The sequence below is a fragment of the Alternaria rosae genome (genome assembly GCF_020736505.1).
Source record: "Alternaria rosae strain MPI-PUGE-AT-0040 chromosome Unknown BKA58scaffold_4, whole genome shotgun sequence".
NCBI lineage: Eukaryota > Fungi > Ascomycota > Dothideomycetes > Pleosporales > Pleosporaceae > Alternaria > Alternaria rosae.
Genome location: NW_025763573.1, coordinates 572,421 through 599,881, shown reverse-complemented (window position 1 = coordinate 599,881; position 27,461 = coordinate 572,421). Strand labels below are relative to the sequence as shown.

At 52.2% G+C, this 27,461-nt stretch overlaps 10 protein-coding genes across 10 annotated transcripts; 3 read left to right on the top strand and 7 right to left on the bottom strand.

The window, feature by feature from the left end:
- Window positions 1–117: 117 nt before the first annotated feature.
- On the bottom strand, window positions 118–1,739 carry BKA58DRAFT_419786 (uncharacterized protein). The gene is made up of 2 exons (XM_046172723.1): window positions 920–1,739; window positions 118–865 (listed from the first exon to the last, which is right to left on the bottom strand). The coding sequence occupies exons 1-2, from the start codon at window positions 1,613–1,615 to the stop codon at window positions 224–226; spliced, it is 1,338 nt and encodes a 445-aa protein (XP_046025913.1). The 5' UTR covers window positions 1,616–1,739; the 3' UTR covers window positions 118–223.
- Window positions 1,740–1,774: 35 nt separating this feature from the next.
- BKA58DRAFT_143503 (uncharacterized protein) lies at window positions 1,775–4,264 on the top strand. The gene is made up of 3 exons (XM_046164638.1): window positions 1,775–2,197; window positions 2,249–3,685; window positions 3,739–4,264. The coding sequence occupies exons 1-3, from the start codon at window positions 2,017–2,019 to the stop codon at window positions 3,861–3,863; spliced, it is 1,743 nt and encodes a 580-aa protein (XP_046025912.1). The 5' UTR covers window positions 1,775–2,016; the 3' UTR covers window positions 3,864–4,264.
- Window positions 4,265–5,661: 1,397 nt separating this feature from the next.
- BKA58DRAFT_143505 (uncharacterized protein) lies at window positions 5,662–6,645 on the top strand. The gene is made up of 3 exons (XM_046164639.1): window positions 5,662–6,009; window positions 6,076–6,175; window positions 6,268–6,645. Coding segments are annotated over exons 1-3 (423 nt in total). The 5' UTR covers window positions 5,662–6,008; the 3' UTR covers window positions 6,590–6,645.
- Window positions 6,646–7,063: 418 nt separating this feature from the next.
- Window positions 7,064–8,993, top strand: BKA58DRAFT_381820 (D-arabinono-1,4-lactone oxidase-domain-containing protein). Its single transcript, XM_046170040.1, has one exon. The coding sequence runs from the start codon at window positions 7,112–7,114 to the stop codon at window positions 8,900–8,902; it is 1,791 nt and encodes a 596-aa protein (XP_046025910.1). The 5' UTR covers window positions 7,064–7,111; the 3' UTR covers window positions 8,903–8,993.
- Window positions 8,994–11,142: 2,149 nt separating this feature from the next.
- BKA58DRAFT_314387 (concanavalin A-like lectin/glucanase domain-containing protein) lies at window positions 11,143–11,940 on the bottom strand (the record flags this gene model as incomplete). The annotated part of the gene is made up of 3 exons (XM_046167476.1): window positions 11,143–11,308; window positions 11,362–11,601; window positions 11,654–11,940. The coding sequence occupies 3 exons, from the start codon at window positions 11,938–11,940 to the stop codon at window positions 11,143–11,145; spliced, it is 693 nt and encodes a 230-aa protein (XP_046025909.1).
- A 1,822-nt stretch (window positions 11,941–13,762) lies between these two features.
- Window positions 13,763–17,533, bottom strand: BKA58DRAFT_400575 (uncharacterized protein; the record flags this gene model as incomplete). The annotated part of the gene is made up of 6 exons (XM_046171603.1): window positions 13,763–14,254; window positions 14,304–14,813; window positions 14,865–15,385; window positions 15,642–15,684; window positions 15,808–15,835; window positions 15,885–17,533. 6 exons carry the CDS (start codon window positions 17,531–17,533, stop codon window positions 13,763–13,765), a joined length of 3,243 nt encoding a protein of 1,080 aa, XP_046025908.1.
- Window positions 17,534–17,813: 280 nt separating this feature from the next.
- On the bottom strand, window positions 17,814–19,574 carry BKA58DRAFT_143367 (uncharacterized protein). The gene is made up of 2 exons (XM_046164637.1): window positions 18,406–19,574; window positions 17,814–18,357 (listed from the first exon to the last, which is right to left on the bottom strand). Exons 1-2 carry the CDS (start codon window positions 19,459–19,461, stop codon window positions 17,926–17,928), a joined length of 1,488 nt encoding a protein of 495 aa, XP_046025907.1. The 5' UTR covers window positions 19,462–19,574; the 3' UTR covers window positions 17,814–17,925.
- Window positions 19,575–19,945: 371 nt separating this feature from the next.
- Window positions 19,946–20,715, bottom strand: BKA58DRAFT_455871 (uncharacterized protein; the record flags this gene model as incomplete). Its single annotated transcript, XM_046174572.1, has 2 exons — window positions 19,946–19,953; window positions 20,034–20,715. 2 exons carry the CDS (start codon window positions 20,713–20,715, stop codon window positions 19,946–19,948), a joined length of 690 nt encoding a protein of 229 aa, XP_046025906.1.
- Window positions 20,716–21,447: 732 nt separating this feature from the next.
- On the bottom strand, window positions 21,448–22,182 carry BKA58DRAFT_400572 (uncharacterized protein; the record flags this gene model as incomplete). The annotated part of the gene is made up of 3 exons (XM_046171602.1): window positions 21,448–21,473; window positions 21,525–22,050; window positions 22,108–22,182. The coding sequence occupies 3 exons, from the start codon at window positions 22,180–22,182 to the stop codon at window positions 21,448–21,450; spliced, it is 627 nt and encodes a 208-aa protein (XP_046025905.1).
- A 50-nt stretch (window positions 22,183–22,232) lies between these two features.
- On the bottom strand, window positions 22,233–24,075 carry BKA58DRAFT_358396 (autophagy-related protein 27). The gene is made up of 2 exons (XM_046168710.1): window positions 22,836–24,075; window positions 22,233–22,780 (listed from the first exon to the last, which is right to left on the bottom strand). The coding sequence occupies exons 1-2, from the start codon at window positions 23,696–23,698 to the stop codon at window positions 22,585–22,587; spliced, it is 1,059 nt and encodes a 352-aa protein (XP_046025904.1). The 5' UTR covers window positions 23,699–24,075; the 3' UTR covers window positions 22,233–22,584.
- Between the last annotated feature and the right edge of the window lie 3,386 nt (window positions 24,076–27,461).

Below are 27,461 nucleotides of genomic sequence, written 5' to 3'. Positions count from 1 at the left end.
ACTTCAGTCTCTCAAGAGTATGCAGCACAATGCGACACGACTTCTGGCCACCCATGGCGACGGCGTGTTAGTCGGCATCTTTACTTGATTCACTTTTCTCACTTGTATGTTTCAGAATGTCAAAAAGCATGGTATATTCGTCGTTAATCAGATACAAGCATCGCGAAAAGTTCCTATACACATTTGATCGTCAAACCCCAGGACAGCGCCAAAGCAAATGGACCTAGTCGCGTCCACTGACCCTCCTCTCATAGTCATCTTCAAGTCTGGAGGCATCCACCACCTCGACGCCCTTGCCCAGCCCGATCATATCGTTGCGAACCTGCCACCACCTGACGGTGTGCTCGCTCTCCTTGCCCTTGCGCATAGGGCCCTCGTCGTCGGTGTCAACGAGCCCACCAAGACCAGTGCCATCACCACCAACAACGACAATGGTCTGCCCAACCCACTTCCTAACATCGTCGATGTTCTGACCGTTGACGCCGCTCAATGCGTCGACTACGTAGACAAGCTCCGGTCCGAGATGCCTGAGCATGTGAACGAATCCAGTGGTGGTGTTGAAAGGCATGACCATGGCAGGGTCCTCGACGAGGCGAAGTGCCTGGGAGTGGAGTGTGTTCCAGAGCGAGTTGTCAGAGCCCCTGGTGCTGGGTGCTGGTGTGTAGATGACGGGTTCGACGGACGACAACTCCTCGCCTGGTGTGCGTGCAGGTGTGCTGATGGCAGAGTATGAGTCGCCGAGCGAGGATGAGCCAGTGCGAGAGTTGGCGCGGGATTGTGGACGCGAACGCAGCGATGGGGAGTAGATGAGGACGAAGAGCTTGGTTCGGGAGAAGTCGGTGTCGGGGAGGTGGGAGAGGATGGTCTGCAAGCTGTTAGTTTCTGGCACGTGAGAAGGGAAACGAGATGGAATGCTTACAGCGTTTTCTTCGCGGTATGAGCTCTCGTCGTCGTCCACCCGGTCCATCAGACTCTCTGCGCTGACGACCAAGACTACTGTCTTCCTCCTTCCCCCGTAGCTTTCGCCTCTGCCTTCAGCCTTCCGCACGCTCGCCGCGAAGCTTCGTGCCTGCACATCGACTGCGGCATTGCTGTCCCGGCTCTGCGCCTCGACATTCCTCCTTATGGTGGCCTCTTCAGTCCAGCGAGAGTGGTCGCCAAAAGCTTCGTCCTTGTCTTCCTCGCGAATGGAAGCGAGCGCCGCACCAGCTGCAGCACCCGCCGCCGCCCAGCCCGCTGCTGTCTTCTTGCTCACAGTATCGAAGAGCTGCTGTGGCGATGGTGTGCGACGGATGACGCCTTGTGCGCGGCCGAGGAGTGTGCCATCGCCGTAGCCATAGCCCTCACCGCCCCCTTCCCCTACCGGGAAGCCAGAGACATCGCGTGCTGCAGGCGCCCTGCCCTGTCGCTTTTCATGTGCTGAATCTTCGCCGTACGAAAGATCGTCATCCGACGAGTAATCGCGGCTATCCTCGCGCGCACTCCATACCCAGGCTGCAAGACCGGCGGTTGCGACGGTGACGGTGAGGATCAGAGGAACGTAGAAGCCGAGGGCGCCGCGGTTGCGCGAGTTGTTTTGACGGCGGTCGTAGCGGTCGTAGTTGAAGGACGACATGGCCTCAGGTCATGGTATCGTGAATGTTTTGTGGCGGGTCGGGCGTCGGGTAGCGGGTTCGAGATTGTTGTTTTGGTCGTCAGCCGCTGCCGCTCGGCTGCTTCCCTGTTGTTGACGGGCGCAGGCCAGGGCGAGTGGCTGGGAGCTGAAGCTTGCTTGCCTGCTTGACACATGCCTGCACGCCTCGGCGACTGTGCGTGAGTCAGCCCTCGAACTTTTGGCGGCGGGGTGACTCTAACACCCCACACGTCTTTTGTACCTGCAGCGTCACTCGGCGGACATACGCCAATACCGTCCCACAGGCGAAGCCAGAAATAGCGCCTTCTATCCAGCAAGGACCAATATAGATCCAGAGGCACGATCCCGCGCTCATATCGCGACGACCACCGCATATACGCACGATGCCTCACGCGACGAGTCTGCCCGCGCCGGGCTTCCAGGCCCTCATTCTGTGCGGACCTGGTGCTTCCTTTAGTACCTTCACATCCACGCCCAAGGAGATACCAAAGGCCCTGTTGCCCATTGCTAATAGGCCTATGGTCTGGTATCCCCTGGAATGGTGCTATCGCATGGGCGTCACAGGTATACCATTACGCGCATCTGTCTTTTGTATTTTGTACTAACATTTTGAAGACATCACAGTAGTGACACCACCAGAGTCATTAGAAGCCATTGAGGCTGCCATGTCGCAGAACCCACACCTAACAACCCTCCCTTCGCCGAAGCCAGACATCCTTGCACCGAAAGACCTTTCACACCAGACAAGTACGGGCGACCTCTTCCGGCTACCTGAGCTACAAAATGTTATCAAGGGCGACTTCATAGTATTGCCATGCGATCTCGTGTGCGAACTGGATGGCACAGCCTTGGCAGACGCATGGATGGTAGAACAGGGCGGGTTCGCAGGAGCTAGTGGTGGACTAGATCACAACGGCAGCAAGATTGCTTTCGGCGCTGGCGGAGAGAAGCTCGGAAGAAGAGGTGGGATGGGCGTATGGTACCAGACCAAAGGAGAAGGCAGCAGGAAGAAGGAGGAGACGGATTTCATTGCGACAACACCGCTACCTACGCCCATCGTCCCAGTTCCGACAGACTCGCTGCGCCGCAACATCTCGAAACTGGTCTACTCCGTACCCACAGACACGCTGAACGACATCACAGAAGAGAACAAGACATTCCCACTGCGGCATTCACTCATTCGTCAGCATGCGCGGATAAGGATGCTTACGACCCACCGCGATGCCCACATTTACTTCTTCCCATACTGGGTTATTGAGATGATCAAGAAGAACGAAAAATTCGAGAGTATTAGTGAGGAGGTCTTGGGATGGTGGGCGAAAGCAGGCTGGCAAAACGGTCTAGGAGACAAGTTGGGCCTGCGGCAAATACTTCAGGGCGAGGATGAGGAGTCGGATCACGGGTCGCAAGTTGTCGAGGAAGAGATCGATGTATCCAAATTCAGCACCACATACTCAGGCGGTAACACAGAATCCGACTTGAAGGCCCCCACAACACTCGCTTCGCGAGTCACAAAATCCTCCAGCATACCCGAATCCGCAAAATCACTCACCGCAAACTCGAAACTTACGGTACCACCGATTCTTGCTTACGTCCAACCGTCGGGACCAGCCGAACCCCTTATTCGCCGTGTAGACGACTCACATCTTCTGCTTACCGTTTCACTCCGCCTGGCTAAGCTGCAGTCGATTGAGGAAGTCGGCAAAGAAGCAGCATCACCATTCGCCCATCAGTCGAAGATCGTCCACAAGGAGTCCATTCCCCGAAAATGCCGCGTAGAAGCCGAGAACTCACTCTTAGCGGACAACGTCATCGTAGAAGAGAAGACGAACATCAAGGAAAGCGTCATCGGTCCGAACTGCAAGATTAGCGAGGGCGCGAGGCTATTGCGATGTCTGTTGATGGACGGAGTCGAAATTGGACCAAACGTACAACTCACAGACTGCATACTGGGCCGGAGATGTAAAATGGAGGGCGGCGATGCTAAAGACGGCGACAAGACTGTTCTTAAGGACTGCGAGGTTCAAGATGGACAGGTTGTGGAGTGGGGTAGTAAGTATCCCTTGACGCGTTTTGTGTTAAAGACAGTGCTGACCATTATACAGCTGAAGCGAAGAACGAGAAGTTTATGCGCTTTGATGTCGGCGATGACGTTGGTAGTGAAGGCTTTGGTGGAGACGAGATGGACACTCTGGACGATGGTGGGGATGAAGGTATCCCGTTGCGGTAGTCATTGGCCCATGACAAGAAACGACGAATCGTTTGCTCGCATAGGATTCTCGTCGATCTCGCTACAAAAGTGCAAAATGCGAGAGATCCATGGCCACTACGCTCAGTACTTTACTTGTCACACTTTGCCCAACTCGCGATCACCTCGAGGTCCGTTTGCTACCTAGGTAACACAGGAGCTTGGCGTTACGATTACCTGCGTCCTGTTATCTTGCGTTCTTGTTTCGCCTTCACATCAAGATCTCTCACTTGCTCAGTCTTTTTGCGGGTCCAGCATCTGCATCAGTATCTCTTATTCCCTACCTCTCACCACCTCTGCAGTATATCCTATATGCAGAACGAACGCGATGACAGCTATACCATCACGGCACTTTTGCGGCGACTACAAGCAAGTAACCACTTCTAAATTGGACTGCGAGAATCTGGAGAAGTTCGTATGCTTCACCTGTCCTCTTCGAGATCACTTCAGCAGCGACTGCGACAAATGCGATTGTGACAACTGCACACGCGAAAGCAGCCCATGTTTGAGGAAGAAACCCATCCCTAGAGAGGAAGTTGAGACACAACTACTAGACTGGCAAGATCGCTGCAACGATACCTTATGTCTACTGCGAGCATGCGATCGCGGAGACGCCGCCAACGCCCTGTAACTCCAGCGTCCAGAACTTCGTGGATGCAAAGAACCCTCGGACCAGGAACACATACATGAGAACGAAAAGGTTGCCAATATATTCAGCGACCAACTCCTGGTGACTCTGGATTCAAGCCGTAGACTAACACGAAGGAAACAGCATTTTGATGCGATGAAGGAATATTGCCTCGCCATCTTTCAAACGCTCGAAGCGTTTGGCTTTGCGGAAGTAGGTAAGACGCTTTCCACCACGTCTACAAATGACCAAGACCTGACTGTCAATTACAGCCATGGACCCTCTCAGCCGCTGGCACATCGACCCAAATCTCCCATGAGCGAGGAGGAAAGCCAGAAAGTGTTATCCCATATCCAACCACCGCCCTCATTATCCCCGGCTCGATGGCCAACTTCGTAGACCTCATGCACGCCCGCATTACCAAACTATACGAGATGCCCGGCGACACCCTCTACAGCCAATACACCGTGGCATTCCGGATAATCCAGAGTGCCATCCGCTGGAAGTTTACCAGTACAGGCTTTACGCTGAACAATGTTCACTCCTCCAGAATTTCAGCTGCAGAGATCACGCGCCTTTTCCGGCCGCTGGATACGCAGCTCAAGGATATACTTGAGGGGTTGATGAGGACAGGTGGCTTGCCTTGGGACCAAGCGCTGTGTTTCTTAGAGACGCATTGTGTTACGCATCTGTATGTTTCTTCGTGGAGATTTTTGAGGGAACTGTTTCATTATGAGGATGGTGGTTTGGCGCCTTAGATGGTGTGGGGCTGGGGTGGCCGTCCCGTGTTGACCGGCGTTGTTACTTTCTTGTCGGGGACGGGCTGAGATGGAGCTTGTGTTTGCGTTTCTGGACGTTTTGAAATTCGCGTTTATTTGGGACATGTGCTATTAGACGTTATATCGTCACTGGAACAATCTGGGCGCTGTGTTTGAGTTGCGCACTGGGGTTTCTTTGATCAAGAGTTATAGAGTAGATGGCGGCCATGCTTGATCATCGGTGCGTATGGCTATGAAACGATATCACCTGAAGAACGCCAAGCGCCCAGTTTTTGAGAACAAGTCCGCGACCGTTGCGTGTGATGGAGCGATGATGACGGCTCCCGAGGTCAACATCGAAGATAGATTGCGCTAGCGCCAGGTCCTTTCCCCATACCTGCACCACGAATCTCGCCGCATATCACACAATACACGATAGATCTTCTGTCGAATCTCCAATCGGATTTCAAATCAAGGTGGATCTCAAGTTGTATTTGACGAGTACAAGGTCAGGTTGTCTACGCTAGGCCACCCGGCACGACTTACCCAATGCGGACAAATATCACGGAGAGGAGAAGAAGGGGTAGGCAGCAATCGGTGCTCAACGGAGCTAAAGTAGTTCTCAGTTGCAGCTTGGTCTCTGTATATGAACAAACGTATTTGGCGCTGAAGATTAGATAATTAACTCACGAATCCCCCAACTTCTCCTTCAAACACAACACCACACACATATTACCAGCTAGTAAGTAGCGACACCACTTCAATCAATTCTGCGTCGACCAGAAGAGACATACTTACCAAGTTGCAGTGTCTCAAAAATACGTACCTCTCACCATCATCAAGGGCGCGGGGCATGAGTACATCCCCATCCCCGAGGGTGAGAGCGCCATCGTCGCAGACTTCCACTCGTATGTCTATCAAACCACTACACCACACAACACCAACCTCTCCATAACTCCACTACACGAATTACCTAGCACTTCCATCTAACCTCCCCTAGCATCCGCACCCAAACCACCGACTCTCCCACATACCTGACCTCAGGATTCTACCGCATCAAAGCCGGCCCCACACGCAACATCCCCACCTACGACTACGAGGAGACCAAGTACGTTCTCAACGGCCAAATCGACGTACTAGACGAGGCAACCGGCGTCACACATCACCTTGTTGCGGGCGACTTTGCTTTCTTCCACGTGGGCTCAAAGGCGCAGTTCTCGAGTAAGTCGGGTGGTACCGCTTTCTTTGCGGTTACAAGGCCGATTATCACTCAACATCCGGGTTTGAAGGGTAGGGAGGAGAAGGTTCAGTCGAAGTTGTAGATGTAGGGATGGGCCATGGGAGGGATCCTGTTTTGTGATCATCTGTCGGACTTGGGACAACTACTACGGTAGAGGCGGCGGATAACGGACGACGAAATAGACTTTGGCGGGCTCAATATCTTGGAACATTTATCATTGTCTGGTTAGGTACAAGTCGTCGAATTCGATAGAATTCCAAGAATAAAACGAATAGTGGATACATTCCACAATGACAAGATTTCATCAATTTCGACAACTTGTACCTACCAGAAAATAATACATTTCTTGACACTGTAGCGCGAATGTATGGATGTAAAACGTTGTGGTTAAAGAGTGCACTTTAGAAAATCGCGTACGCGCATCCAAGTGTTGGCCTGTACACAAAGCTACGATACCCCCGAGATAGCTCCGAGATATTATCGTGCTCTGGCGGGGTCCAGACTGATATGCCGCTAACGTCATCGGGACCCTTCGATCGCGACATTCTTTCATGTGTACGCCACCATCTCGACTCATGCGTCGTGTATTCTCAACACCACGAGGATGGCGCAGTCGCCTCTATCCGGCGTCATGATGCCGCCACGCTTCAATATTGAGTTGGACCGTACGGACCCCGACGTTCCCTTCCGCGCATCTCAGTCACATATCCACCACACATGGGCTCGCACGTTCCATTCGCGACCGGAGCTCTACATCCGGCCGCAAAGCCTCCGGGAGGTACAGAAGGTTGTTAACCTCGCAAGACGTATGCGAAGGCGCGTAGTCACTGTAGGATGCGGGCATTCGCCCTCAGATATAACGTGCACGTCGGCATGGATGATCAATCTCGATGACTACAAGGAGGTGTTGAACGTGGACAAGGAGCGCAAGACGATGACAGTACAGGCTGGAATACGCCTACACAATCTTAACCTCCAAGCGAAGAGTCACGGCTTGACGATGCCGAATCTCGGATCCATCGACGATCAATCGCTGGCGGGAGCGATTGCGACGGCGACGCACGGCAGTTCATACAACCACGGCCTCCTCTCCGACCGCGTTCAGAGTCTCCGGATAGTACTGGCGAACGGCCAAGCGGTACGCTGCTCACCTCAGCAATCGCCAGATCTCTTCCGCGCAGCGCTCGTATCGCTAGGCGCATTGGGCATTATCGTCGAAATCGAGTTCCAAATGATCGAAGCGAACAACGTCGAATGGATACAAACCATACTACCGATTGAAGACGTTTTGGCAGACTGGAACAACGAGCTTTGGACATCAAGCGAGTTCACGCGAGTATGGTGGCTACCGTACATGAAGCGTGCAGTCGTATGGCGGGCGGACAAGACAGACAAGGCACATCGGCAGCCGGAGTACAACTGGTACGGCGGCAGCGTTGGCTTCCACACGTACCACATTCTTCTCTGGATATCGCAGTATGTCCCGCGCTTCCTGCCTTGGGTTGAGTGGTTCGTCTTTGGCATGCAATACGGTTTCAAGGACGGTGCTCTCATCTCTGCGGTTGGCGAGCAGCGCACGGAACTGTTGATGAACTGTCTCTACTCGCAATTCGTCAACGAGTGGAGCGTTCCTCTCGATAAAGGTCCCGAGGTATTGTCGCGACTGACAGACTGGCTACACGGTGACGAGCAATCTTCTGGCATTCCCTTCAGCACCAAAGGTCTCTACGTCCACTCGCCTATCGAAGTCCGCATCGCAAACACCGTCAATCGAGAACCGCGTCCGTTCCTTGATACCTCATATCCCGATCAGCCTGCTCTGTACCTCAACGCAACGCTCTACCGCCCCTACGGTCAGGACCCTCCTTGCCGCGAACGCTACTACCAGGCCTTCGAACACCTGATGAAAGAGTACAACGGCCGACCTCATTGGGCGAAGAACTTTCAATCCGTCGACCATACCTACCTTTCCTCTGTATACGGCAATGACCTAGACGAATACAACCGCGTCCGCAACGAAGTCGATCCCGAAGGCATGTTCCTCGGCGCCTGGCACCGTCGCACCATCCTCCCTCCCAAGACCGATCTCCCTCTACTACCCCTCGAAGAAAAGGAAGTTGTACGCCGCGATCGACGTACTGGTGGAGTCGACTGGATAGGCGAGCAAGCCCGGTGGTTCGATGGCGGTGCTGATGTATTCGAGAAAGCGGGCAGTGAGTCTGGCGAAAGCTTTGATTACATGGCGGGCGCGGAAGCGGAGAGCAGTGTGTTGTTGGAGAGCTTGAGCGATGAGCTTATTATCACTGAGGAGACTTATGAGAATGTCACGGAGAGTCGGAAGAGAGAGGGGACTGAGGAGTATGTGACGGGTACGAACGTGTTCAATAAGATGTAGGTGTGCGTGTATATATGAGGAGACGGGTATACATGTACATGGTGAGGAATCACACCGCTCAATGAAGATATGATAATGATGTGTCAGTATCATGGTATTCGCTCAATCATTGTCGTGATGGATAAACGTTGTACCTGGATGGCTTGTGTACCAGGACGCCCAATCGGGTAAGGCGCATCCGCGACTTCCCATCGTCATACTTCCAAGGTTCACGCGTCTACCACGATCACTCACGCCGTTCACTACGACCAATCCCAAACGCTTTTGAACTTTATCATTTCGATGTCGATCTACATGCCGATGTCTGTCCGCCTAGGTTTGAGAAGTCATTCCGTCCCTCCTGGCTCCATCTACCCATGACCTGCGCGCCACTCAAGGTTTCCTAACGGTCTTCGACTCGAACTTCTCGGAAGCGCTTTTGGTCCTAGCCTGCTTGTGCTGTATCGTTATCCACTCATTCAGTTCCTTCGCAACGGTTTCGGACTGTTCGAACAAGACTCCCGCGAGCGTAGCGGTCGAATTCGCAGCCAAATCTGGAGCTTCTCGATGCTCCATGGTGGGCTCAACAGTCTTTCCCGATCAAAGACCAGCTACGCGAGGTACGATGGGGCGAGTGTCTTCGATCCTGACACCCACGCTGTCCTTGCCAATGCCGGCCACCTTGTTCCAGGCAGGCGTCTGCGGAGCCTCTGACGCTATTACACTATGTTAGCTCAAGGTCTACGGAAAGAATACTGAGAAGGAACATATCTGTGCAGAGCAAGACGTTATAGAATGCAAGCTCACTCGCCTGAGCCGCCAACTTGTCCGCTTTCTTCTTGGCCGACACGGATAGGAACTTCGACTTTGCCATCCTGGAGAATGGCGTGCCTATTGGGAGGGAGGCTGAGTCGTGAGGCTCGTCTAGTAGATGGGAAGTAACGATAGAAAGAATGTTCTTGAAACGAGAGGCGGTTTGGGTGGAAGTCGAGTTTGTGGTTGTGTGCCTCCGAAGGCGCGGTAGATGAAGGCTGGGCTGAAATGAGTTCAGTCGACAGTGAGGCAGTCGCATAGCAGCAAGAAGGGGAAGAGCAGTGTTCATTATCCTGACCCAGGTAGGAGCCGATTGATCGCTCCTGCAAGTGACGAGGACTTCAGGTTGCGCCACATGATCACATAGCGGCGACCAACCTCTGAAGAGATCAGACTACAAGAATGAGAAGGTCACAGTGTAGGTCACACACCCGTTAGGTTAACGCGAACAGAGAGTCTGACTGGTAACAATAAGGATGGTAAACTGAAAGTAGCGAATTTCTGTTGGACGTCTCGATCGTTGACCCAAAAGCTCATCACCTACAGATGGCCATCATCATGCTGACGACAGCGGTCCAGTAGCGCCAACATCGTGTATCAGGACTCTCAGCTGTCCGATGACATGGCGACGATTATAGCAGACATGTCGTCGACTGCCTAACACTCTCCCTGTGGCGATCATCGTGATCATCGCGATCGACGATAGTATATTGAGCGGGTGGACCCGTCGGCAAGAAGCCGGTTCCAGATATGAGCATGGACAGCAGCATATCACGACTTGCTAGCGGGAAGTTGCTGTACTGCGTTGTTCCTCACAGATCTCGATGTATCCCATCGTCACTTGACTAATAGCACCTCAGTGTCGATACCATGCAGTTGCATATCCGGTCAATCGCGTACTGGCGACGACGCAGTAGGTCCTCGGAGATTGGGCCCTGCCATGGAACACGTCCAACTTTGCTCAGCACTCGATTTCCTCATGCCCAAAGAATGGTCCTCTGAATTGGAGGCCTCACGGATGAGGAGACCCGTAACGACTTCCAGCACAGACGGACGCCACATCTAGCCGTTCAGAACGCCCCCTCGGCCGGTGGACGTTATTTCCGCTTGCGAGATCATGGCCCACAAGTAATATATCTCCTACCTTGGCAACCACGTTTTGAGCTTGGCATGCAGCCACAACGCGAGGAAAGCTTGGCCAATTCTAGAAGGTGGCCGACACGATTTCTTGGAAGACCGATTGCAGGGATGTGGGAGAAAAGGAAGTAAATGTAGGCAGTGCAAAGCGAACGATATTTGAACGAGCGATTATATTGACAAATTACGGACTAGTTCGAACGACCCGTATCGCCCGTATCTACAGTGTAATTCGGAAAGCAACCGAAGCGCCGCGATTGTCTGTTCTTGCACAACGACTACTCATCCGATTATCCGCGATCCTGTCTAACTTAAGAAGTCTGCACATAGATCTCCGAGCTGCCAGACGACTGGTAACCCTCAGTAGCGACAATCTGGTAGTAGTGCTGACCCAAGTTCATGCCGTAACGAGCCCAGGCATTGAAGTGGTTCTGCATGTTGACGCTGCCACCGACGCGCTTCTGCGTGCGGACAGACCTGGGAGTTTCGTCAGTGTGCGTCCAACGTCCACATGTTGCTTGTCAACTTACCAGTACTGCTGAAAGGTCCTCGTTCCATCGATGGAAGGCTGGTTAGTACGGGTGGAGGTGGAAACTTCGTAGGTACCGCCGTCAGTCTGGAAGCTGCCCTTACGCTGGGATCCGCTGCTGGGGTTGTAGGTGCCGTAAGACTCGATCACGTAGTACTCCACAAGCGGGTTGCGGGTCCAACCGTAGACGGCAAGGTAGCCGTTGCCCTGAGGTTGGAAGGATCCGCCGTAGTTGATCGTGCTAGGATTGGGGATCAGCAGTTGATGAAGCTTAGTTCTTCCAGGTGACATACCGGCCAGTTCCAGGGTTCCATCCCTTGCCACCGACGAAGTTGCCGGTGTTCCTCCAGGTCACGGAGTACTTGCTGCCCTCTCCCATGGTGTACTGAGCGGAACCACCGCCATCAGTCCACCACGAGTAGAAGTAACCGTTGTTGTAGCCCTCAGAGCTGGGAGTGGACTGACGCTTCTCAAGAGCAGTTGCGTTGCCATCGTCACGCTCAGTGAGGAAGTCGAAGGGAGCGGCGAGCACGCTGGTGGTAGCCACAGCGGCGAGAAGGAGAGACTTGAAAGAGACCATGTTGAGCTGAGTTGGAGATCTGTGCTGGATGCGGTGATGGTACTGGACTGCGAGAAGCAGCGAGCTTATATGTCGACTTCGAGGTAGAGATGAGCCTGAATCGCTGGAAGAAGTCGCCTTTGGTGGTCATGAGGTATCATCTCGCCTCTGTCTACATCCGTCTTGGTGTCAAAGACGATGGTGTGTTCCAGTCCTCTCATTTCGAAAAGCACGCCCAGCGCACTGACTAGAACGGCCTAGGAACCACCAACACGGCAAGCTGCACCGTTCAGTGACCGGCCTCGGTAATCATGGAAAAGATAGAAGAGCACAAAGATCCATGCCCCTTGCACACATCTGCACGACACCACAAAGATAATATCGCTGATCCGGGCTTTACGCGCTTTCTCAACCCGGTTCACAGGATGTTAATATAACAGAACGCCACTAGGGTACAGGTGGTCGCCTTACCCCACACTCCTCGGAAGACAACGAAGCTTGGAAGGAACACCCGTCGCGCTAATGTCATGTAGGCGATGATATTGTTAGCGACAGTGGCGCACGTGATGAAACATTGGGCGCTCATGGCGGGAAGCCTCGGCAAACTCAGGATAACCACCGGATGAAGAGCATCTGCCAAGATGTATAGTAGCCGGCTTTTCTACCGATCCCGGTAAGACATGCCAAGCGCGGTGGGTATCTTGAGCGGAGATGATGTGTGGAGTGCATGAGTGGATCTCGAGGTCGGTGAGTACATGAAAGCAATGTTACTATGCACCACATGAACGCATAATGATGGTGTTATTACTGACAGCTCAAGGTACCCCTGGAAGTGTATTGAAGTTCATGAACTCCTCACACTTTCATCGTTTAGAGATCATCACTTCACGAAGTCTCATTCTGCGTTGATCGCCTGTACTTAGTTAGGCGATCGACACGATAGTATCTGACTAACAACATGGACTACAGGATGAACTGCTGGTGGAACACTATTCGAAGCGACCACCAGTATACAGCACTAACGGCTTCGCGTACAGCATCGGGGCACTACGGCTGCGCTTGTAGGTCGCGCAACTTGCCCAGTTCTCTAGATCCAAGACCGCCGAATGCTTCATATTAGCTGGCAAGCCGGTGGCATCTGTACGTCGTACGAATTTACCCAGCCATGTCCTTGACGGCGCGTAGATCAGGGTCGGTCCATCCGATGGCTATCACGGCATCATCGCGGAAGAAGGAAACATGAAGGACGTAGGCAGGGATTCGACCCGGTTTACAGTAATACACCACGGTGGAAAGGAGTACCTGCATCCTGTTATGTGGCAACGGGAATTTCAGCCGCTGCTGTATACCGATGTAGATTCTTGTCCTTCTATGACTAGGCTGTCTGCTTCTCTCAACGATATCGGCCTTCCAAGATTTTGTACTGTTTCAGCCAGGTGCAGAATCTATCAGATCTTGCCGAGTGTGCTTTCCGAAGTCATTTCATGATCCACCAAAACTCCTGCTTACCACCGACCCCTGAAAAGCCTTGTCGTTTTTTGCCACACTGCGGCTGCACAGGCGATACGGCCTGGAAGATCAGCTGTCCGGTTCATACGAGTGGAGCGTGCAATATGTCTCAGTGCAAAATTAGAACGCGTGATAACCTAGCCGAACAATTTCTGTACTTTCCCACGCAACTGATCGGTCGTATCGCAGAGAAGATTGGAAAGAAGAACTGTGTCGAACGAATGTATGTCATATTATCAAAGCATTATCTGCACAGGGAGAAGCCAACATGAACGTTTAGATGACCCAAAGCATCGCGACAGATGATATGTCTAGACGCTCTACATCTCTTCATTCACCTAGACTCATCTGTTAAACATGCCCCACTGAAGCTCGTAGTCCCATGAGAGCCAGCCCGAACTCTGCCCAATACACCCATACTGCCTCCAGAAGCTATCCGTTGCTGTTGCACTTCCTCACGGCCCAACCGATCCCAAGCCGCGTACACGTCAGCCATCTCGACCTCATCTTTCTCGTCAAAGCACAGCTGTGCAACCAAGGACGCAACAGTCGTAGTTTCAAGCATGATTGTGTGCGGAAGGATCCCACTGCTCAGCACGCTTTGTGCTGTGCATGCCGACGACAAGGTACGAGCTCCTCGCATCTTTCGCTCGATATTGACAAGCTGCAGGAATGCGGTGACAACGGCGTCTCGCGTGGCTTTGCCGCTGTCTCTGGCCTCCATGACCTCCAGACAGGAAAAGAGAGACTCTGGACTTAGACGCATGCGACTCAACTCGGAAGCACAGTCGGACTCGTCAGGACCATGTGAGCTAGTCGACACTGTCTTCGCAAGCTCTTCAGTAAGGGCCCTCGTTTGGTGATACGTCATGAACCTCGTCTTTGCTGCCTGAGCGTGCGGTAGTTTGGAGGCTTGTCGGGTGCGTCGCAACCACTTCACACTTCCCAGTACTGAACGATACAGCATCGTCCGAACCGAAACCCGAACTGCCCGAATAGCTCGAAACCTCCTCACGATCAGAACTACACTTCTGGCTTGGGTGCAAACACCGGCCAGGTACTTCGATGTCCTCCAGTCCCGCACTGTCCTTCGCATTGCAAAACCTGTCGCGAATGGCGGAAACTACTTGAGTGTCCTCGATGCAACAACCAATAGACTCGGAGGTCTCATGACATGCGTTTTTGCATTCGTCAGGGCACATCCTACTCGGAGATGTGACTGAGTCGAAGTCTGCACCACCATCGTCTTTGATAATCTCGACGTCGTGTAGGAGCTTGTCGTAGGCGATGCATTGGGTCACACCATCCGCACTTGCCAAGAACATCCGCCTACCAAGTATGCTTTCAAGTGAGAGGCCGGTGTCAGTCTCGTAGACATCATGTTCCTGAGCATGGCTGATTGGACTCGGTTCGCAGTATGATACAAGAGCTCATACATGACTTGCATAGTCCGGGCAAACCTCTAGCTCTTTTTTGACATCAGCAGCTGTGAATGGATATTTGGATGTGTACACAGGTGCTGGGGCGTTGTCAGTCGTGGCAGCCTTGAGCTGCGTGGGGACTGATGACTCTGTCGTGTCAGACGTTCGTGACAAGGTTTCCTTGAAAGCTTCGCCCGGTACTGCAGCGGTCATAACCACAGGACTGGATAGTTCGTTCACGAAGACTTCGCTGAAAGCTAACGAAGTTGGATTTCTATCCTCAATGTTCTTAGTATCCTTGAGGGAGGAGTATATACGCTCGTAGTTGGAAACGTTAGCGATTGTTGAGCGTTCACAAAACCTAGTAACGCCAGTGAGAGCTGAGAAGGTGAAGTCACGGTTGAAGCTGCCCAGGGACTCTAAAGGCAGTGCAGACAACATAGGCGAAGGGCCTGAAGATTGAGACCCAAGAACATCCGTGCTCGATGATGATAACTGCTGTGATGCGATTGAGATAGATGGAGCAGCGACGATATCTTCAGACGACATAAGTCAGGAGTGCTGAGGAGTGGAAACAGCAACATCCCGTGTCGATGTTGCGCTGTCCTGGGTAGGTGTGAAAGGGATAGCGGGCGTGTCGAGCTGCAAAGGCTTGATAGTACCCACTAGCGCATACTCTACGCTACTCGAAGGGTTCTCCTTAGTAGCTGATGCACCGCGTTTCTTGGCAGCTCTCTTCGCTGCCTTCTTTTGTCCCTTAGTCGGAGTTAGGACGCATCTACACCGTCATACCTGCTGGAGGATACTGGAAGCATCTTAAACCACTCTCTAATGCCTAGATATCTGAGCTGCAGAGATTTTGGTGATATGTTATAGAGATGTTCATCAAAACGCCACTGTTGTGTGAAGTACAGTTGAGAAAGGGTCATGCAAGGTTTCTATTATATTCTCTACATACTTTGCGTGTGTACGTCACGTGACAATGGCTATTCCCAAACGTCCCAGAACAAAATTCTTCCCGAAGATTGTGCATACGAGTACTGACCCCAATCCTGGAGCGGAGGTGGCGGCAAACCCGACGCTGACGACGTTGGCTCTCCGTAAACTTCGGGAGCGCCTGCCTGAAGAAACTGATCATACAAGCTATTGCTCGTTGGGCCCCGTCTGTTGTACGTCTCAGTAAGCCTGTGCTGCGCAAGCTGATCAAGAGCGTCTTGTTGCTGCTGCAAAAGCTCTCCGGCGTCAACGAACTCAAGTTGAGAGATACGATGTATAGTTTGGTCGAGCTCTTCTTCTGTTCGCGAAGTCTGTTGGCGCTCGGTTTCTCGCGTTGCTCTACTATCTATTGCCTGCGTAGGGCCGTCTAATCGATGTGCCTCTTGCTTGGCTTCATCCAGAACGCGCATAGCTTCTTGATGCCTTATCCTTGCAATGGCAAGCGTGGCAAATCCGAATTTGCGTATCTTTTCGTCATCCAAGCCCGAAAAGCGCTCTCCTATAATGTGAATCTTGTCGAGGCATACCCGTGCGCGGTCTATGCTTTCGATCACGACCTCTCGGTTACGTGATCGAGTGATGACCTTGTTTAGAGTCCTCATCGCGTCCGAAAGATCGTTGTCGATCTTTCGCAGTTCCTTCTTCAGTGAAACAACTTCCGAGGCAGAGGCAAAACGGGCCGGCACTGAGGATTCCTGCTCCGACGGGGCAGTGGATGTGCTCCGCTGTGTCGACGAAAAAACCATTGTCGGACAAGAAACGGTTGATACTTCTTCCGCGTCTGCTTCTGACGTCTCCCAAAGATCATCAGCAAGCTCAAGAGCATCCACTACGAGTGCCCTGGAGTCAGAGAGAGCGCCTTTGCACTTACGTTCGAGGACGCGCACCTTCTCGATTGCAGTGTGAGCCTTTCGAATGGCAGCGTATAGATCGCGCCGCGCAGCTGCGCTGGTGACGGTCAAAGCAAGCGACTCAAGACGGGCGAGGTGCTGTTCTTGAAGCGCCAGCTCGTGGCTAGCAACGCTGTGTTCCACGACTATGACGCGCGTCTTTTTGTCGAGCTTTGCGTCCTTGAGGAAGTCAATGTGCCTGCTAGGCCTTCGCATCCTGCTAGGGCTTGATGATTGTGATTCGCTCGCTCTTTCAGATGGCAGACACGAGCTTCGTTGGCTGACCGATGGTGGAGCGTGGCCACGCGGGACGTTTTTCTTCCAGGCGTCTATATTGCGAGAACGCTTAGAGGCACCTGGTCGTAAGCCGCGCGTAGTATGGGATTCACCCTTCAAGTGGACCATCGAGCGATGGTTGCTGTGGGACTCTTGGTAATCTCTTGCCGTGTGGTATGTCCGGTCGCTGGTCGCATCCGTCGTCGTGGGTTCCACAGTGGTCGAGCGATCGCGATCCATATCCTGTTGGACCGTCTCCAACAAACTCAAGGTCTCTTCTGCAGCTTCAATAAACCCGACGTCTTTGTAGCTGTTGTTAAATAGCTGAGAATGAATGTATTTGTGGACCGCATCGCGTTCACGGGGGTCTAGATCACGCAGATACGCAACCGGGATTGGGTGGACGACGTTGAACTTGAGCCCGGTCTCTCTCACTGAGATGAATTCTGCGAATGGCGCATCTTCCACAGCGTTGATGCTTTTGTAGCGGCCTCCAAATGTATAGATGGCTCGGGGAGCCATCGTGATATTGTTTTGGGGGAGATCTGCTGTTGAAGTCTGGCGCTAGATGTTCGCTCGATAAATGACAGTAGAGGTATCGGAAGAAGCGCGCGCTGTGGAGGTGTGCTGTGTAAAGGTGTGGTATAAGATCTTTTGTAAAGCTGCTGCATATGCACTTGTATATATACATGCGAGAGAGGTGTCCAGGCTCCAGCCCTCCCTTAGTCCTCGCCGTGTTTCTTGGCGGCTGGCCATTTTTTCAGTGCGTCACTGCGACAAGAGGAGGCGCTGCGATGGACGAAGAGGAGCCGTGCGCACTATTATAGTAATTCTCGTATGCCCAGCAAGCGCAAACAGTTCCGATATTTGGTGTTCTCGTTACAAGCGAGAATGAGGCAAATAGTTTGTCGATTTCAAATATCATGACCTTCAAAAAGGCGACCGAGCGGATGAGACCAGACTCCGTCCGGAGCCTCTGCCGTACCGATTCGATCACTCCAATCACCATTCTGGATACAGGTCTTCTCCAAAGTCAGGCGTGGCGTGAAGGCGCTTGGGGCCTTGAATGCATTTTCCATGTAATCCCATTCCTCATAAGCGTCAAAATAGCCGTTCATGAAGAGCTCTTCTAATGACTCTGGGAGAATGGTCCTTACGTCGAAGTCGACATCAATCTGTTCGTAATCCTCCTTTTGGTAATAACCTTGTTCTAGCGGCTCATCGTGGTCAAGGTCTTCCTCTTTTCCGGGCTCGGGGCGAAGCATGGGCCACGAACAGTGGAGCACACGGAGCTTCTGGAACTCTCGGAGAGAAATAATCGCTGGGCCATCCTCGGGAGGCTCACTCTATCAATTGAAATCAGTTTGGAACATTGACGGAGGTTGGTGACTTACATCTGTGTCCTCCTCGCTGAGCATGAGCTCCTCCAACGAGCGACTGGCGTGTGTAGCAATAGCTCGAATAACTCTTTTCGGTTCGTAAAAGCTCGATTCGCACACCTCGGCACCGCCACCGTTGTATGCTAGCTTTTCCAGATGCCGAATGTTCGCGAGTATGGTTGCCAGGCCATCTACATCGAATACACAATATCGGAAGAATAGCTCTACTACGTTGGAGCACGGAGCAGCACCTTTGGGAAACAAAGTGCGAAGGACGTCCTCGCTAGGCGAACCACCCATTGCTTGCGCTGCAAAAGTCTTTACCGAAGGGATACTGAGATAAAAACACGCCCAATCAGGAGAACTGCATCCTTCCCCTAGAGCGTAACGCAAAGAGACCGTTTTAAGACGTTGTAGAGGAAGCTTTGGTGCCTTGAGCGGGTCCTTGTATCCTAACGCGATCTGCCATAGAACAAGCTCCAGACAATCTTCCATAGCGACCTCTGAATGTCTGATGGTCGTGAGATAAGGTAGATAGTGCAAAAGGATTGCGATTATGGCGTCCTCGAAGCCTGCGTGAATCCGATCTTCGATAGAGCCAATCGTGTCGTACGGGCGCGGTAAAAACCTGATTGTGTGAGAGTATCGTCTCTGCAGCCTCAGGTTTTCTACCCCGAAACCGGGATACAGGTCTTGTAGCCCCCTTGCTGCCTCGATGAACAAGGCCTTGTCTTCTTCGGTTGGTCCAACGCCGTTCTTTGGGTGGGGGTCAAACAAACTCTCGTTCGCATTCCAATTGTATTGCCGGCTCGGCGGAAGATTGAGTTCCCTGATGTACCACCCTAGGCGAGGACTTGCTATTATGTCTCTCAAGATTTCCCAAAGAAGCGTACGAGCATCAGTCGTGTCGATGACCTTCCATTCCGCAAGTAGTCGTGCATGCTGCCCCAACAGGGATTTGAACAGTGTTGCATGGTCTTTGCAGGTAAGGGCAAAATTGAGAGTCGAGTCCGGGTCCAAACAGTCAGCTATGTTTAGCTTGAGCTCCGGTGGCAGCGTAATGAGAGCCATGCTGCAAGCGGCGTTGAGATGGGATGACTCTCAACAGACACGTCGCATGCTTTATATCGCGACGAACAAAGCATCTGGGCGGAGTGCTAGAGCTGTACAAAGCCTAGCGCAAGGCTGCGACGGGATGCCTCGATCCTTGGAGAGTGCTGTTGCCGGTGACATGCGTAGCCGGCCCGCCGTCGAGCACGCATCGCTGCACATGGGGCCTGACGCCTGCCTGGAGCCCTCACGCCTTGACTGGGCATCTCAGTTCATGCGCGAGGTTGCAGGGTCCTTTAAACATAGAACCCTTTATTGAGCAGTGGCACAGACAGGGTGAACAAAGAAGATGGAAACGCGGCGGGTCAAAGTAGCCTGCATCGCCCGGCGCGAAACTGACGCGTCTTTCGGCACGTGGCGCGAACTTCGTCCCGAGGTCTCTACCATTGCCACTGGCTGTACACATTCCAGGTCTAGACAGTTCAATACGTTACTGTGCAACGTTCTACAAACCTAATGTGCGTCGCAGTCATGCTACTCATCTGTCTTCCGACGTGTTCGCGCCTTCGAGGAGCTGTTGGTAGTCCACATACACCCTACGTCGCTCGGGTGTTGTTTCTCCCACGCTTCTTCGTACTTTTGCGAGCATTCTAGAATCTCCACAAGCTCGACCAACTGATAGTTCACGAGTAGGTAATCCGCAGTACTCAGACTTTTCACAAATGCCTTTTTCGGCACTTGATCTTTCCCTTCGTGTATACACAATATCTTGTCGCGGATCTCGGGCCACCGAGGATGCAGTTCGACGATGCCCTCATGGTTGGACAAAGCGATGGCGTCGACGAGCTCGATATTCCAAGGGCAATCCAACTCCCTAATGATCTTGAGCTGCCGAGTGTTGAAGAGGTCGTTGAGTATGTTCGAAATATTGATCAGAGTGCTCGATGAGGACGCCGCATGTTTTCCCGGTACGTATGCCTTTGCGCTGCGCAGGTAATTTTCACGGCGCCGACTGCTTTCGAAGTTCGTGTCGGACTCGAATTGAACACGCCTTGTCTTTGGAGCTTTTGCTTTCGGTAAAGGGATGTGATCGTTTGTAGTCGCTCTAGGTAACAGTGTTGGAGTATTGGTGCGGCAGTGTGGATCTGCGACGTCGCCAGTCCTTACACAGGCGGGATACCTTGACATGGCACGCGCAATGACCACTGCATTACCTCCTGAGCATGCCTTGAAAGCCGATCTCTTTCGGGTGCTCTTCTTCCCAGCGTGCTTCATTCTCTGCGCCGTCTTGATAACGCGTCATGAGCTGTGCAAGCTCAAGTCTTCTTTTGTGCCAGATATTGCAGTAAGCCTCTCTATTGTCAGTACATTGACCTGTCGGTGACCGCCAAGGGCCCCCTTCGCCATTCCAATCTTTCGTGATGCGCCGAAGTAGATTCAGATAAGCTATAACCTTGCACACTGGGCAGTATTCGTCATCGTGGTCTCTGTTGGGGTGAAGCAAATGCCCACATCTAGTCGCGACGCGACGACCATTGCCGTCCAAGTTGCTAAGATTCCCAGGAGTGCTATCAAACGAAAGTGGTGAATGGCACTCCGCGGCAGACAGTCGCGCTTCGGTGTGACTATGGCGGGTAAAATTATCCTGGGTAGATGGAGAGGACTGCGTAACTTGAAGTTTGTCTTGAAGTAAGCTTGCCAACATCAGGGCATTGACTGCCGGCGTTCCAGCCGACATTGTTATTCACTGTCGTGATTGAGTATGTGTTGAAAGACAATGTATGTGGTTCTGGAATGGTTGTACCTGAACCGTATTTGGGAACAAAAGGTGATTTTTTAATCGGGGCCGCGCAGTCAACTCTGGGTGAGCCCTGTCGTTCACTGCGGTTTTTGCCATCGGCATAAAGCCAACGCAACCGAGGCGGTATGACGAACCCTGCATTGAAAAGGTTGCAGCGCTGGAGCTTCATTCCAGTGTTGCCGTATGCAGTGAGTGCATCACTGGCCTCACACCCAGAATTCTAGCCTCTTTACTGTAATATTGTGTATCCCTCACATACCAAGTGCTCACTATGTATACTCACCTGGACCGAACATATCAACGAACCACTCATCCCTCCACTTCCTCAGTCTAGCCGTCCTTGGTATTCCGACATTATTCGCAGGCACAGTCCGCTGTAACTCGAGTATATGCTCGCGAGCTTCTAGATCTTCCTGAGTATCATTGATAAACTGGAAGGTAATAGACTTATCGTTTTGATCTTCGTAGAGAATCAAGACCTTCGCCCGCGTCCAGTCTTCTCTGCTAAGGCTAGAAAAGGCGACGCCACTTGCGGTCAAATCCTCGTAAATTTTGTAGACTTCTTCACAGAGCGGATGGTCCCTAAGACGTGTTTCGAAGCCTGGAAGAAGCGGTTGACATGCTCGCATCTGCGCGTGGAAGGAGTTATACAGAGCATCAATTTCGTCTGCATCGCGGACATGGAAGATGGCGTGGACTTTGAAGTTGAGAAGCTGTTCCAATTCGTTGCCCATCAAGCTCGTGTCCAGCCAGTCTCCGACATGTGGTGGGCAACTGTGCTTCCCAGCCGAGTACGTGGGACTTTTGCGCTTCCATCGATGTATAGCCCGGCCTGGCTCAAACCTAGTCTCCGGGCTGAAACTTACGGATTTCTTTGGGCGACGCGGCTTGGACGTGGACTGACTTCTTGCAAGCATGATCTTGATGTTGGGTAATTGCATAGTTGACGCCGGGGAGAATGAGAGATTATTTCACCTGATTCTTGAAACCTGACGACAGTATATAACTTCCCACAATTTCAATGCATGTAACATTGTGTACGTGAATATACAACAAAGGCGGCAGCAATCCAACAGTGCTCTCGAACGCAGGATATTGATGGGAAGCTCAAGATAGCATTGACTATTGACGCAAATGTTAACTCGATAGACATCCAACGGTTGGGTCCCATTCCTCATTCCGCATCTCTCAAATTCTAGGTAAGTGTCGCAAGTGCTGATCAAAAGCCAAAATCATAACTCCAGCGCCTTGTATGCTCTTTCCTCCTCACATGGCGTATCCTACAAAGCATCTCCTGCATCCCTGCACCACGGTATTCCATCCCAGGATATTGACATGTTGCTCTACACGGCAGCATAGCCTCCTCTGCTTCCGCCTCCCTGTACAGTCCCCATGACCTTCCTCGCGAAATCTTTTGCAATGTACGGGATGTCGCGAATTGTGTCTCCATGGGGCAGAAGGTCCCATCCGCGCGCTCCGTACCTGTTGTAGTTAAGCCATGAGCCGAAGATAAGGTAGGCAGCGATCGCGAGGAAGAGGCTGGATACTTGTTAGAATACTGTGAAAACGTAGAGGTGGAGGGCATGCAACTCACATGATGAAGAACCAGCCAAAGAAGCCCCAGTGGGAGCCACCGTCCGGCGACGGCGCATCCGCACAGGCGTACTTGGTCCGCCATTCCAGTCGCAGTGTCTGAACTTTCTTGTCTTTCTCTTCCGTCTCCATCTCGTAACCACAGAAGCGCAGACTGTTGTCGCTGTCCTCACACTTGCCCTTGCTGTTCTCTTCTCTCCTCCTCAGCTTCTCTTCTTTCTTGTCATCACCCTCCTTCTTATCATCCTTCTTGTCGTCACCGTCATCTTCTTTATCGCCATCCTCGTGCGGGCTCTTGTCCATCTCGTCACCTTCCAGTCCCGTCCTCTCCTTGTCGCAGACAAATTCGATGATCGCACGTTGGTTTATGCCATCCTTCCGGTCATCGAAGGGGAATCTGCCCCCGTTCAACGTTGCCCTGACACCCTCTAGTCCTGCATCATTGTTGCTCTTGGAGTGGCCCAGATTCTCAAACTTGGCATCGATCTTCCTCCCATTCTGCGTCGCATATGTTCCGGCGATGTCGATGGGAGTGATGGTGGAGTTATCGTCACTGCTCAAATCGATATTCTCTCTGATTCCACACACCCTTGTCCCGTGATGGCACTCGGTCGCCAGACTGCCGCCTTTGTGCCATTTGAGATTGTTGCAGATGTCGATGGTAAAGTTGTACTTCCACTCAAGTTCTTTGGCGATATCAGACTCCTTGTAATGAACTACGTGCGGGCCGCCAAGCTCTTTGAAGTTGAAGTGCTGGCCATCTGCGAGGATGTCTTTACAGTCAAAGGCATAGGCTGTGTAGGGGAGAAGGGATGTGAGGGCGAGGATTGAGAGCAGTGGCGCTCGGGACCGCGATGGTGCCATGGTGGCGCTGGTAGGTGATGCGAGGGTCGTGGTTGATGGAAGGATGACGGTGGAGCTTCGGGGACGGATACGGCGTTACGGAGATGATGAGGATCAGGGAGGCAACCGTTGGCTGTTTTGCGACTGTCGCGACGTCGAGCGGGAAGGCACGAGGCGTTCGGTGGATGGATCCCAAGACGTGAAAGAGAGACTCTGCAGGGTCGCAGCGTCACTTGATCAGGGCAGCAATGTCGCGATGTCGCGTGAACCGACTCGTAGAGGAAAGTTGGCGCGAATGACGCTGCACGACTCAAACGGCCGCTGCTTAGTCAGATCGGCGGTCCTGAATCTCCGCCCATCAGATCGCCCATGATCAACCATCACCTTCCCAACCTCTCAGCACCCTTTCAGTGAACGACATCAGCTCACCAGAGCTCGTGCGCCAAGTCAATTATGCAAACTCTGGGCTGCCGGGCATCTATACTCCTTCAGCTCGGGGATGAGACGCCGGACTTATTACCGCCTCACATTCGGCAATGGAGGTATCTTCTGCAGCGTGGTATTGGCTCTTCATGCAATCCACCTCGCTTAGTTCTCAACTGTCATTTTCGATAGCCAGGTCGTATGTACATCACGGGTGGCTGTCAGTATCGTATCTTTCGACTCCACGGAGCCACCTTTTGGATACGGGCTGCAATACCTGGGCCGACCTAAAAATAGAAATGTCACGGGCAATAGCTTGGAAGTATCTTGTACATTTTTCGAGCTAGCATCTGTCTAGTGTCTAGTCTATAGATCTATCTCCACACACCGTAACTCCAGAGGATGCAAGAATAGATATCGTGAGGATTCAGAACGAGGTTTACGAGAGTGGCCGAAGTACCTGCCCTGGGAATCTCTCGTATCGAGCCGCACCCATACAATCGATAGCCAACGCGCTAGTACAAGCAGCAACGGCCCGAAAGCAAAGGATGTGTGAAATCGATTCGATCGACAAGTGACAGCTAGAGTGCGGGATAAAACGAACGCCACCCATGCGAGCTGGTCTGAATGAGAAAGCCTTGACCCATCCGTATGGACGCAAAGCCAAGCGACTGTGAGATGGAGACAACGAGTGGAGGGAAAGGAATTTGGAAAAATAACAGATAGAGATACAACTTCGAGAGGGAAAAGAGTGTAGAGCGCGCCAAAAAAGGGCAGACATAGGGAATCTAAAGAAGAAGAGGGTATTCGTGATGCCAAAAGTGCGATGTCTTCATGCCATGCAATACCGGGGCGAGACCTGAAATCTTGAGACATTGGAAGGAGAATGGCTCACAAGCAGTGAGCCGTTGATGTGCAAAAGGGAATTCGTGTCCGTCAAATCGCTGAAGCCAAGAGCCGCCGTTCATGCGATGCAGTAGTGTAGCAAGGGCGAAGACATCTATTTGCCTTGGCCCGACCCACCACGAGGGTTGGCAGGCATCGGATACGGAAATGGAGCGTATGGGAGCTGACCGGATCCGGAGTTGCTGCCGGCGGTCGAGGTACCTGATGGGGAGGATCCAGAGGAAGACATGGTGTTGGCTGTGATGTTTCTGGTTTCAAGTGGCTCTGATTGAGATCGTCGTGAACGTTGGTGAAGGCTAGAAGAGCCTTGGGGTCTTAGCGGCTGTGAAGTCGAGGTAGATCCGGAGTGATAGCGTAAGGTTAGGGGACGACTTTGTCTAGCACTGGAGTCTGGAGTTGGCGTTCGTGAAGTAGGTGATCTTGTGATGACGATCGTAGGCGTTGAGAAAGATTGTTCAGTCGTGGATTGAGGAGTTTCCGTCGAGTCTCGATTTGATGTAGAAGAGATGGTTATATCAGCTGCTTCTGTGGTAGTGTGGGTACTGATAAACTCTGGAGAATTTGATGGACTGTTTGTAGCGGGTGGGCAGTTGCTCATATATATCAGAAGAGAAGACAGCTGTGCTTGTGCTTAACTCCGACAATAGAAATGGTGCGAGTGTGATGTCAATGCTGACTGAGTGTTGTGACAAGAGTTGGTGAGAGAGGCGAAAGAGTGTTGGTGGTGGTTTTGATTGGAGTATCGTTGTTGATAATGAGACTTCAATTTGAAGGTTTCCAGACCTTATATTTCCAAACCCTCTTCCCTGGCCCCGAGTTATAATCTTATGGAGGCCCGGCTTCCTGATCACCGAAGATCGAAAATAGCAAGACTGGTATCTAAACAGAGGAATTATCGAGAGGTTCGAGACGATCCCGTGGTGCATAATCCAGAATGTGGCTTGTTCCTCTACGCTTCGGAGTCAAGCGTATCGTTCTTGTGAGTAGGCGATCCAAGCATCCGTAGTGTCGGTACTGAAAGTTCGGTATCGTGTCATAAGGTTGTCTCCGGCCAGTTGGAGAAGGAAGTGAGACTGCGGCGGGACCGGTGAGTGGGTATCGAGCGTGCACGGAGGGAACCTTTTTAGACGTGTGGCGTCCGGACTATATCCTTCTTGAAGAGTTGTGTAGACACCGGTAGCGAGTGTGCAGCGGGATACTGTAGGGCTGCTGTCGTAAGATGCTTATTTGAGCCGCAAGCACAACAACTGGCACGTGTATGTAGAGGGAAGTTATGTGTGGTGAGATCGATCCGCTTATTGGCATGCGTAAGAGAAAGTCTTTAACGCTATGTGTGATAGACCTGTATTGTGGTATAACTTGTTGACGTATCATTCTTCACTTCGCCGAAGATATACACAATCAAGTTTCCTTCTGGTGTCTTCTCGTATCGGGTGGCTCCCCAAGGAACCGCCATGTCTTCACTCTGGTAAGCATTGCAAATAGTCAGGTACGGTAAAGAGCCGGCCGAAGGTTTAACGCGGGTCGTATTCGTGACTTGAGGCGCTCACGCGACTTTGCCGTTGCGCATTTGGCGCGACCCCGGTTAGCGACTACTACGCTCGGTATGGCCGATTGACTGTTTCGATTTGCGATAATCATTTTGGCGCATTTCAAAACTCCATTGGAGAAGTAGGTGGTTAGTCCAATAGAATCGATACCTGCAATGTTCGTGTCGAATGCGCCAACGAGTCAGAGGCACTAACGGTCGCTAATATTAGCTGTGTTAACACGAGGTGTAGTCACTACGGAAGGATGTTACTCAGCTCCCGCCAAGCTGGCACTCGAGGCCGCGCGCCCGCATCCTGTTATGCAGGAATCTGCGACCCGATCTGTATGCATGAAGTCATCGCCGTCGCATGAAAGGACAGCTACAAGGTGGTAATGTCCAATGGAGTGTGTGGGCGTGGTGTTCGGAGAGTTTGTCAGCGATAGGGTTACGCTCGCTTGATGAGTTAGTGGATAACTCAGGCAGGGATGTCGCTTTGTGGACTGTTCCTTCCTTCCAGAAGATTACCAAAGGCGGATGCGAGGCACGCCATTTAATGCGACCTGCGATGATGGCGGCCATCTGATCTCAGATATCGGGTTGCTACGGATCTCGAGGAATTTGGACAGCGGTGAGGACGCCGTCATACAGCCACATATACTACAGAGCCCGCCCGTGAATCTTGTGCACTTCCAGGAAAGCCGTAGGCACACGCTTATCGCAGAAGTCCCATGCTATTCCCATGGTCATCCTAATATGTTCATCGGTGGCTAGAGCCGAAATATCTGACCTTGAGTTCATCGCCTTCAGCTGTCGCGGAGATGCGTCGGGCTCCGGGATAGCTAAGAAGGACCCTTAATTAGCTTGGACTGCAGCAAATCCCTCTTAATTACCGGTCATTGGAGTTGCTTCAAGTGAGTGCTTAAC